The sequence below is a fragment of the Miscanthus floridulus genome, chromosome 6 (genome assembly GCF_019320115.1).
Source record: "Miscanthus floridulus cultivar M001 chromosome 6, ASM1932011v1, whole genome shotgun sequence".
NCBI classification, from domain to species: Eukaryota; Viridiplantae; Streptophyta; class Magnoliopsida; order Poales; family Poaceae; genus Miscanthus; species Miscanthus floridulus.
In genome coordinates, this window is record NC_089585.1 from 88,299,836 (window position 1) to 88,312,078 (window position 12,243).

Sequence of the window (12,243 nt, forward strand, 5' to 3'; positions counted from 1 at the left end):
ATATGGAATAAAAGCTTACAACATACATGTACAACTATTGCAACATATGCAACATCTCGATCTGTTTTTGCTACATCCGCATGAAACAATTGCAACATACCTATGAAACATCTGAGACATTTGAAATGTACACTTGCAACATGCACTTTTAGTGCAACATCTCTTCACTGCTTGGGAGAAATGGAGGCTCGTCGGCATTTGAAGTTCATCGGTGTAGAGCTCGCCGGTGGCGCGGAGCGACCGGCCAGAGCGGACGCGATGCTGTCACGCATCACAGTTGTGCTCTGCGCCCCGCCACAGGCCCCTTGAGGCGCCATGAGAATTGGATCTAGATCCGCGCGGTAGGAGGGTGCCCGCCGCCGCCACCATCGGTGGGAGAGGGGGGGGGCGGCTTGCTTCCACCGCCACCATTAAGGAGGAAGAAAGGGAATCGCGGCAGAATCCATAGGTGAGGAGGAAACGTCACCGGAGGGGAAGGAGAGGAGCACTACCGTCGGGAGAGGAATGGCCACCACGACCGCAGTTGGAATGGGGCGGGGTGCTGCGGCGGCCGTCAGGATGGGGAATGGCATATCGGCACCGCCGCGGCGAGCTACCGCCCCTCGGCCTCGGTTGCGTGTGGTGGAGAAAACCTTATTCTTCCGTTTGGATAATGGATGCAGCAGGATAAGGTTAGAGGTGCCGTTGGACTAGTGCCGCGGCCCATGAACACGACCGTCCGAACAATCGGACGCCCTGACCAGAGAATTTTTGGCTCAACAAACGCTTCACGGAGCACGAGCACAAGTGGGATTTGCGCTTTGCCGAGTTGGAACACGAATCCAAGGACTCCACCGATGCCACCGCCTCATGTATCCAGGCTTTGGAACACACCACCCAGGTGTTCGATGCTTGGCGTGTTGGGGGTATGATCGGAATTCTAACGTGAGTCTTGTGGGGACGTCTGGAAGGCCCGCAGTTCGAGTTATCTTAATTAGCGGATTGTTTTCATATTGCATTGCCGTCCATCTGCCCTATAAATACATTTTGTAAGCCACGCGGCAAGAGTACGGAGACGACTAATTATATTCCCTGTGTTTTGTAAACTCTCCTCGTATAGTGAAGATCGCCGGTTGGTGCCCATGGTTTTTTCTCCATAAGGGGTTTTCACGTAAAAATCGTGGCTCGTGTTCGATCTTTGTCTGTATTATTTGCTAACAAGTGATATCTAGGGCTATAGTACATAAGACTATAAGTAAGACTAAAAAATTATTAGGGTGTTATTTCCTGTCCATCCCGCCGCCGTCGCGTCACTACTGGAAGTCGTCAAGTTCGTCTCGGTGGCTTTCGAGATCGTTTGGTGGCTTGTCAGGTGGTGTTTAAATTCATGGAGTAAAATTTAGGGATGTCACATCGGCGTATCACATATGAGTGTTCAGATAGTAATAATAAAATAAATTACAGAAGTCCTCAGTAATCCGCGAGATGAATTTATTAAGCCTAATTAATCTGTCATTAGCATATGTTTACTTAAGCACCATATTGTCAAATCATGAACTAATTAAGCTTAAAAAATTCGTCTAGCAAATTAGTCGCAATCTGTGTAATTAATTATTTTTTAGTCTATATTTAATACTTCATATATGTATCAAACATTCGATGTAATAGGGAATAAACTTTAGGGGTAGAAAGTAAGGCCGAGTCAATCCATCTGCTGCCGCTGCATTTGCTTGTGGTTGTGAAGAAAAGGTGAAATTTGCTACCTGCACACGTGAAGACTATCAGAACTGCTGAACGTACACAGGTTGTGTACCAGGCTGCAGAGTTCTGCTAGGGTTACATATAATATTTCTGCAGATTATATTTTCGATTATATTTTCTTCTGGTCATTGCTATTATTTCTTCATCATGCCGGTGAAGTATGGTCTTTCACCACTGGATCACGACACAAGGTTTGTCTATGGCAAGCCAAGATGAGGGCTATTCTTACACAGGCTAAAGTCGATGATGCTCTTGATAAATTCAGTAACAAAGATTCCAAGTCTTGGACGGATGAGGAGAAGAGAAAAGATCGTAAGGCCTTGACTCAAATTCAACTTTATCTATCAAACAATATTTTGCATATCACTCCCAATCGGGTGGTAAGATGGAAAGGATTAATTAGTGCCTAGAGAGTTACTCGCGATGCTATGTTCACGCTTATCCATCTAAATGGGATAGTTGGGTGCCTTCGGCAGAATTCTAGTATAACACTTGTTTCCATTCAGTTATGGCCGTTTCCGTTTGAAGCCCTATATAGCTATGCTCCTCGTCTCTTGGCACTAAATTCTGCATCTGCTTCTGTTCCAAAGGCCGCGGGTTGGGCTACTGATCGACACTGGATGGATCAATTATTGCAACACCACCTCCATCGGGCTAAAAATCATATGAAGACACAGGCGGATCAACATCGCTCCGAATACACATTCTAGGTGGGCGATCTGGTGTTCCTTAAGTTGTAGCCCTATGTGCAATCTTCACTTGCGCCTCGTGCTCATCAAAAGTTGGCATATTGCTTCTTTGAACCGTTTCACGTGCTTGCCTGGGTCAATTCCGTTGCATACAAATTGGAGCTACCAGATCATTCATCTATCCACCCAGTGTTTCATGTATCCCAGCTGAAGCGTGTTATTGGTGATGGGAATCAGGTAACACCTGTATTGCCATATGATTTCGCTATGAAGCTGTCTCCTGAGTAGGTTCTCCAGACACGGACCATGGCGCACGGTCCTCATCGTGTGCAGCAAATCTTGATCAACCGGAACAACCTACCCCGCTCCCACGCTACTTGGAAGATTTGAAGCGTTGCGTCAGGAGTTTTCCTGTGCCACTAATTGGGAGCAAGTAGCGTTTCAGGGGGGAGGGTGTTAGCAACTCCACTGTGGACGGTCCAACAATGAAAGCAATGGCCTCGCCTATTGCCGAGCCCGTGAGGAGTTCCAAGCCCAAGAAGCCCAATAAGCGCCACGCTGGGAACGAGTGGATACACGGGTAGGCGCTTGCACGCGCATGATTGAGGCAGAGCCTCTGTGACCTTTAATCATCTCCAGCAGGCTACCTAAATCCACTACCTATCCTATATTTAGGTAGTGAAGGCTAAAAAACGTCTCCTCCCTGCCTGCGATTTCCCGCCCCTGTGCCCCTCCCGACGTCGGCGGAGCACCTCCCAGACATCGGCGGAGCCCCTCCCGACACTGGCAGAGCTCCTCCCTGTGGGAGGCCCTCACTGCCGCACCTCCTCCTTCTGTGGGCGGCGCCCCTCCCGACACCGGTGGATCACCTCTCCGTCGTCCCTGAAGCCGGTAGCCATTCCACGGCCGCATCTTGAAGCTACGTGTTTCCTGGTCATCATGCCTGACCCGGGTGCTCCCCACCACCGCTCCCCACCAGGAGACGGCCCTCACCGGTGGCTCCCTCATCCCCTCCCCGCGATGGCCCCATCCCTCCTGTCAATAAAAGATGCTTGGCAGTCCACCGAGGGGTATCCCACAATGGTAGATTTGTCGTAGAGGTGAGCGAGATCAGGAGCGAGATAGTAATACAAGCACCAAGACACAAGATTTAGATAGGTTCGGCCGTCAGTATGACGAAATACCTACATCCTGTGTTCTGATGTATTGCATTGAGATGTATCGATCGTGATGTATCTTGTCCGCTAGGGGACCCCTGCCTCTCCTTATATAGTCTAGAGAAGCAGGGTTACAAGGAAAGTAGCCTATTTGGTACTATACAATATCTTGCGGTGCACGCCGAGCAGCGCTGTGCACGTCTTGATCTTATGGGCTGAGCCACCTCTGATGGTGCGGCCCATGTCTTGTCTTGTGGATATCGAGGGCTGTACCCCCACAGCTAGTCCCCAAGCCTGACAGTAGGTGACGTAGTCACGTGGTGCCAGGGTCAGAAAGTAGAAGACCAGCCGAGCAGGCAGCCAGTCCCCGGGCGTAGCCTCAAGATGAGAATAAGCACATTCACCGCAAGGTGAAGTGTGCCCACTTAGTCCCCGAGCCTGCTGGAAGATGAAGAATGAATCTTGTAGCAGGGTCAAAGAAAAAGAAGCCTAAAAGCTTTGCCGACGTCGTCCGACATACACGTATCAAGACCCCAGACGTGCTGCCCAAGATCAGCACCCTGATCCGAACAGTATGGAGCAGCTTGATAGCACACCGATGAGACGTAGCAAGATCCGACCACCAAAGGAGCACCGAGGAGTCCATGGCTTCGCTGGCGATAACCGAGCACCGAGGAGCGAGGAGTTCCCGACGTCGCTGGCGATGACCGAGCACCGAGGAGCGAGGAGTCCCCGACGTCGCTGGCGATGACCGAGCACTGAGGAGTGAGGAGTCCAAGGCGTCGCTGGCGGTGACCGAGCACCGAGGAGTCCCTAGCGTAGGCGGTGATGTCCGAGCACCAAGGAGGGAGGAGTCCTCGGCGTCGTAGGCGATGTCCGAGCACCGAGGAGCGAGGAGTCCCCGGCGTCACTGGCGATGTCCGAGCACCGAGGAACGAGGAGTCCCCAGCGTCGCTGGCGATGTCCAAGCACCGAGGAGTCCCCGGCGTCGCTGGCGATAACCGAGCACCGAGGAGCGAGGAGTCCCCGACGCCGCTGGCGATGTCCGAGCACCGAGGAGCGAGGAGTCCCCGACGTCGCTGGCGATGACCTAGCATCGAGGAGCGAGGAGTCCCCGGCGTCGCTGGCGATGACCGAGCACCGAGGAGCGACGAGTCCCCGGCGTCGCTGGCGATGACCGAGCACCGAGGAGCGAGGAGTCCCCGGCGTCGCTGGCGATGACCGAGCACCGAGGAGCGAGGAGTCCCCGGCGTCGCTGGCAATGACCGAGCACCGAGGAGCGAGGAGTCCTCGGCCTCGCTGGCGATATCCGAGCACCAAGGAGCGAGGAGTCCCCGGCGTCGCTGGTGATGTTCGAGCACCGAGGAGTCCCCGGTGTAGCTGGCAATGTTCGAGCACCGAGGAGTTCCCGATGAATCTGGCGAGGTCCGAGCACCGACGTAGCTGGCGACGTCCGTGCGGTGAAGTGTGCCCACTTAGTCCTCGAGCACGAAGAAACCGAGCGCCGAGGAGTCCCCGACGTAGCTAGCGATGAAGCACGAGCGACGAACAGTCTGGTCAACTGGTCAGCGGCGAAGTGAGCATTGACTAGAAGCGACCGGCGAACAGTCCGATCAACTGGTCGGCGATGAAGTCCATGAACCTAGCGGTCTGACCAGTTAATCGGTGGAGAAGTCCGAGCAACAGGTGGTCCGATCACCTGGACGATGATCCTGCAATACAAACATGTAGAATGGGTAGTACATGATGTAAAAATATATGAACTCCGGAGAAAAATCAGCAATGGTGATGAAATAGCATATGTAGCTCGGCGATCAGTTGGTGTGAAGATGTATTTAATATAAACCGCCCGAACAGTTAGTGTGTAGCTGAGTCTCCAGCCCTAGCTAGCCCATAGTCCATAACGTCAAGCGCGGAGCCCGTGCACGTGTAGGAGGAACAAGCGTCGCTAAGGAGCCGCTGCCGACCACCCATAACGTAGAGGGTAGACACTCGTGCACGTGTAGGGAGGAGTCGGAGACAGGGCCGTCTCTGGCGTCCGAGCATCAACGTGACTGTTCAGGGGTTCAGAAAATCGTTTGGAGAGCAAATATGGAGAAAACAGTTCGGAGAAACATCATGACGATATACGGAGATTGGAGAATATTTAGAAGAATATTAAAGCGTGACTTAGCTTTAGACAGAAAGTCTGGTCGGCGACGTATGGCGTTATCTGGTCGGTGAGAGGATGGACGTCTCCAACCTGGTCAGCAAATCTGCCCCTTAGGGCATGTTTGTAAGCGGCGGCGACGTTGGTGAACCCGAAGGGTAGGGCCATAACCCCTGGAGTTTTCCGAGCAGCCTCCGATAGATCTGGATAGAAGGGTGGTCGGTGCTGAACCAGAGTGTCCAGAGCCGATTCGACGATGGAGAGGCAATCGGCGAGCTTTAGACCGACCCGATCGATGGATACGATCAGATCGTCGTTGTTGATCTGCCTCCTCTGGTAGCGAGGAAGCGGGCGGCGAGTTGTTGATGAAGGTGACCTCGGAGGTGGTTCCGAGATCGGATCTGCTGTCGCGGGGGTTGATGTAGCCAGCGATGAATCGTCGTCGTGGACCGGCATGGATCTCCACGAGATTGATGACGAGAACGCGCTGTTGATTTAAGGTCCATCTGGCTCGCCATGGATCAAGCGCACACCCCTACCTGGCACGCCAACTGTCGACAAAAGATGCTCGGCAGTCCACCGAGGGGTATCCTACGATAGTAGATTTGTCGTAGAGGTGAGCGAGATCAGGAGCGAGATGGTAATACAAGCAACAAGACATAAGATTTAGACAGGTTCGGCCGTCAGTATGACGTATTACCTACATCCTGTGTTCTGATGTATTGCATTGAGATGTATCGATCGTGATGTATCTTGTCCGCTAGGGGACCCCTGCCTCTCCTTATATAGTCTGGAGGAGCAGGGTTACAAGGAAAGTAGCCTATTTGGTACTATACAATATCTTGCGGTGTATGCCAAGCAGCGCTGTGCACGCCTTGATCTTGTGGGCTGGGCCACCTCTGATGGTGCGGTCCATGTCTTGTCTTGTGGATACCAGGGGCCGTACCCCCACACCTCCCCGCGACGGCATTAGCCGAGTTCCTCGATTGCAAAAGCAAAAGGAGAGGAAGAGGATGACATGTGGGCTCCACTTGTGCTATTAAACTGAATTTGAGAGCTGGGATTTAGGTAGTATAAAAATTGATGGCTACATAATAAACAGACAAATACGCAGTGTATTTGAGATTCTTTTAATGAGAGAACAGAGAGGCAAGAGAGGGTATGTAAGAATCAAATTCTGTTATTTTTTTTTTCTAAAAGCAGAACTCTGAAACTATCCTGCCTTTTTCTTGTGCTCTACTACTTTGCGATTCCCCTCCCCAACTACTCGGCTGCTATCAGTAGGTTCTTCCAGCTTCCCACGTACCGGTGTGTCAAAACCCGCGCAGATATGCAGGTAGGTGTGCAGCGTGGCAGTGTGGGCGTTGAACGGAGGATGCGCTCGCTGGCGCGGGTCGCTGGCCGTGCCGCACCGCCACCTAACAGTCTAACACACTCGCGCTGTTACGTCGTTATATTATACTTATATATATATAGTCAACAAAACGGGCCTACTGGAGCAGCAGCTCAAGAAGCAAGTCAGCTCAGGCCTCTGCAAGCTCAGAGAAAAACGAAGGACATGGGGGAGGTGGCGGCACCGCGGGAGGCGACGGAGGGAGGCGCGAGCGTGAAAGGGCCGGTGGTGGTCACGGGGGCGTCGGGCTTCCTGGGCTCCTGGCTCGTCATGAAGCTTCTCCAGGCCGGCTACACCGTCCGGGCGACGGTGCGCGATCCCGGTGAGTTGCATTGTCTCGTCCTGCGTCGACGTCGCAGTGCGTCCAATTCCATGCGTAGCAGCAGCCAAACTTTGATTCGCTCCGTGTCGTGTCCGTGTCCTCCAGCGAACGTTGAGAAGGCGAAGCCGTTGCTGGACCTTCCCGGAGCAACGGAGCGCCTGTCCCTATGGAAAGCCGACCTGGCGGAGGAAGGCAGCTTCGACGACCCCATCAGGGGCTGCACCGGCGTCTTCCACGTCGCCACGCCCATGGACTTCGAGTCCAAAGACCCTGAGGTAAATAAGCGTGTGCACTTCGTGGCCGGTCAATTTCTGCACGAGTCAACGTCATTGCAGCATTCGCACATACTACCTTTGGTTGCCGTTGCAGAACGAGGTGATCAAGCCGACGGTGGAAGGGATGATGAGCATCATGCGAGCCTGCAGGGAGGCCGGCACCGTGCGCCGCATCGTCTTCACTTCCTCCGCCGGGACGGTCAACATCGAGGAGCGGCAGAGGCCCGTCTACGACCAGGACAACTGGAGCGACGTCGATTTCTGCCGTCGCGTCAAGATGACCGGATGGGTACGTAGTAGCGACTTCCTCTGCTCTACGCTGCGGCGCGCGCAATTCAACTGGATTTCGTTTTCGTCGGCCATCCATGGCGACCGCGCTGACAGCAACGTTTTATGCATGTCCGCCCCCGGACCACCCGGCAGATGTACTTCGTGTCCAAATCCCTGGCGGAGAAGGCGGCCATGGCGTACGCGGCGGAGCACGGCCTGGACTTCATCAGCATCATCCCGACGCTCGTGGTCGGCCCGTTCCTCAGCGCCGGCATGCCGCCCAGCCTCGTCACCGCGCTGGCGCTCGTCACGGGGAACGAGCCCCACTACTCGATCCTGAAGCAGGTGCAGTTCGTCCACCTCGACGACCTTTGCGACGCCCATCTCTTCCTCTTCGAGCACCCGCCCGCCGCCGGACGCTACGTCTGCTCCTCGGCCGACGCCACCATCCACGGCCTCGCCGCCATGCTCAGGGATAGGTACCCCGAGTACGACATCCCGGAGAGGTTCCCCGGGATCGAGGACGACCTCCAGCCCGTGCACTTCTCGTCCAAGAAGCTCCTAGACCATGGGTTCACTTTCAAGTACACGGTGGAGGACATGTTCGACGCCGCCATCCGGACGTGCCGGGAGAAGGGCCTCATCCCCCTCGCCACGGCCGGAGCGGAGGGCTCTGCCTCAGTGCGCGCGCCCGGCGAGACGGATGTGACGATTGGCGCTTAGACAAGACAAGCGCTGGTTTTTTAAGAAAAAAATTGCGGGTCCACGTCGATGCTTTCAGCTATCTATCCCTTTGAGCGCCGCTGGTAATGCGGGAATTTCTACGTTCCAAACAAACATTCCCTCAACGAACGAAGCAAATCCGGTGGCGGGCCAATTTGATGTTCAAATTCCTGTTTCTTTTTCTGGTCACGTGTTGTTTTATACCGAAACAGATGTTACTCAGCATTTTACTACAGCTTGCGGCTTGCCCCTACAGTAGAGAGATCCTACAAATAAGCTATCTGTAGAGGCTCTGATGTAATATTGTTTTTGCAACAACTCAAAACACATCTGTTCGTAAACAGATTTGCTACGTGACACCCGGTTGTTCTGTGGCCTCCTCTGGCAACCGTTTTTCTGGCGGTCCGATTTGTCACATGTCACGTGCTGGAGCGTCCGATCTGGCTGTCTGCAGCTGGCGATTTGTCTCTCGTCCATCTGTTCTTGGTCTCCGTCATGTGGGGTCTGAATGTCGTCACCACTGTTTGATTTTTGGGAGTCGCGCCCAGAGTTGTGTGTCCGTTCCCCCCTTTCCCCATTCGCATTTCATGTCGTCTTCCTCCTGGCGACTCCCGGTTCCCCACCGCGGTGACTGGCGATTTAGGGTTTGGCGAGGTACGTTGCTTTTGCTTCCTACTCCTAGTGAATCTTCGTTATTTGCTTCCTACTATTTGTTTGGATTTGTTAGCGGCACGGGATTTTGGCAGTGTGAACTCGGTAGTGGCCGTGGGTTTGGGTGTGGCTGTGGATTTGGTCGCTTGCAGGGGTTGTGGCTGTGGATTTGGTTGCGGCATGGGCGGCGGCTGGGAGTGCGTGCCGCATCGGCTCTGTGCGCAGGGTTCGAGCAAGCATTTCGCATGGATGTGGAGGTCGGATTTGTGTTCCATTTTGCTGGTTTGGTTTCTGTCTATGTTTGTTTGATTAGTGATCTGCATTACAGGATTGTCAATCCCCTGTCCTAATATGCAGGATAGCAACTTCCTCTCGAAATGTCATGTTTGAACGAACAGAGACCCAAGGCTCTTTCTATCTCTACGGAATAATTGGGCTGGCTGGATGCTTTTGGAGCGCATGGCGTCTGCTTGCTCTCTCTGATCTCCCAGCAGCAGAGTTCTTCACTAAACATTCATTTCTCTGTTTCCAGTTGGTCTGAATTGACTAGTGCAGCTAAATGGCTAATTGTAGATATTTTGTTTTATTTTTCTTTTTATAAGAACAATTTGTAGTCATGTGGGTTGGCATTGTGATCTTGTATTGAGTTAAATGTCCCTATCACTCTTAATCGAATGTGCTAGTACTCTTGATATGCTTGCATCTGAGGTTAGAGTAAAAATATAGTTCTGAAATGCCACATGTCATGAATGTTTAGTGCCATGCACTTTGTGGTAGGCTAGTAGCATGCTTACAATATCTTTGCAGTGGTCGGCTTGCATGAACATGTAGTGAGTATTTACCTGTAATAATTGGGTGTTGTCTTTGCTATGATACATTCAGTATGACATAGCAAGGGAGGGGGGCAAGTGTCTACCTCTGAAAAAATCTGATAATGATTTTGGCATGTGTCCTGGTTGTAGTAGCACGTATTAGCTTTCTCAAAAAATTCGGTTACAACTCTCTTAAATCTTACTCCAGGGTGTTAGTGTGGGGAGCTTATATAATTCATGTTATGCTCTGTTAATGTGTGGAGAATTGGACAGAGGAATATCAGTTCAGTGCCAAAATCCATAGAAAACATTTGGAAAGTTTGTTTATTTTGTATAATTTGTCATTAGATCTGCTATTGGTGAGCTCTTTCTGTTGATCCTAGTCTCTGTGCAATTATGGCTATATATCCTAGTCCCTTGGTGTAGTGTACCATATGCTTATAATTAGATTGGATTGTTTTTAAATTTATCTCAGAATTGCATTTATCTCTAAAATTTTTTATCCATGAGTTTGTGCAGTGCTATGGTTGTGTGCTCTGTTTGTCTAGTCAATAGAGGAAATCGGTGATATATTTTTGGTTTTACATTGTCTTTTTACTGTTCTTACAATGTCCTCTTACTATATTTACACTAAACTGTTCAGTGTAATTTCCTTGACAAGTTGATGTAAGTTGGGGATAAGGCAACTTCTATTCAGTTGGTCTTACATGGTCCCAAATTTATGGAGTGTCAATATGTGTAAGTTTCCTTGTCCACCTTTTTTCTTCCATTTTCAAGCAGTTCTTTTTTTTTGGTTGAGCTTGTAGTCATTTTCAGATGCTTTGTTACTAAGTAGTGTGAGCTCAAAGAGGTGTGTTTTGATGTTGCTTTTGTGGAATGCGAGTAGGAATGGACAATGAGTAGGTAGATAATGTTTTGTTATAGAAACCGAGAAATACTAGGTGCCTCTATTTTCTGAATCCCTTCATTTGTGCACAATGTGGGATATTTGTTTCTGTTATATGCATTCCAAACAAAATATTTGGTAATATTGTTTATTTTGAACAAATTTATTTTGCATTTGTGAAGTATGTGCCATATTTCTCTCTAATATCTGGCTTCCATAGAAAATATTTGGATACTGTTTTTTCTGAAGAATTTGGCATGTCTTTTTGAATTCCTTCATTTATCTCATAATTCCATTACCTCAGAAAATATTGTTTTACAGTTTTCAGAGTTTTGTGCACTGATGTTGTTGTTTGCTCTGTTCATCTAGTCAATAGACAAAATCAGTGACATATGATTTGATTTATATTGTCTTTTTACTGTAAGTTCAGAGGGAGTGTGTTGGTGCACATATATGCTTCTGCAACAGCGACTGCATATTGTCATTAATTGGCTGTCTGGAGGCGTCTTGTGCCATCAATGAATGCTATTTCTTTGAGACCTGAGGGCAAGCTTTTTACTTATCTTACTCACATATACCCATTTCAGATTTCTTCTTTATATAAACATATTCGAAGTTTCATCTGCCAGGTTTGCCTTTGTTAGTTTGATGTGGGGTTCTCCTGCATTCCTACCATTATTTTAGATTGATATTGGTTTTTTACTCCCTTTTATTCCATATGAGGAATGGGTTTGCCCAGAAATTCCTGTGGTATTATAGTACCTTTTGTTTCTTGATATACTTATTTTGTTTCTTTGGTAGTATTTGTGTTTCATAATTCAGCTGTGGAAACACAGCAACTTTAAGCCTGATGGTACTCATATCATAAGGGCATCTCGTTGTAATCTGTGTTCTGTTTGAGGTCCAAGTGGGGTAATTGTTACAAGTTGTAATTCCTAAAGTGCATTGCTGGTTTCTCTGTTGTGTTCATACTAAAGCCTGGTTAGAGGCAGAGAGAGATACACTTACTCACATAAAGGACAAAAAACAGCGACCAGAGGGGGGGGGGGTTGAATGGGAGCCATAAATTTCTTTCGAAACTTTTTGACTACTGTCCCAAACTTACCGCCAAACATGCAAACCAAAACATCGTGATGTCCACGACCTAAAAGATTGGGTGGATGCTCCCTAGGAACA

The 12,243-nt window shown here is 50.2% G+C and overlaps 1 protein-coding gene across 1 annotated transcript; it reads left to right on the plus strand.

The window, feature by feature from the left end:
- Nucleotides 1-7,248: 7,248 nt before the first annotated feature.
- On the plus strand, nt 7,249-9,070 carry LOC136458558 (dihydroflavonol 4-reductase-like). The gene is made up of 4 exons (XM_066458504.1): nt 7,249-7,450; nt 7,556-7,725; nt 7,820-8,014; nt 8,149-9,070. The coding sequence occupies exons 1-4, from the start codon at nt 7,294-7,296 to the stop codon at nt 8,716-8,718; spliced, it is 1,092 nt and encodes a 363-aa protein (XP_066314601.1). The 5' UTR covers nt 7,249-7,293; the 3' UTR covers nt 8,719-9,070.
- The last annotated feature ends 3,173 nt before the right edge of the window (nt 9,071-12,243 follow it).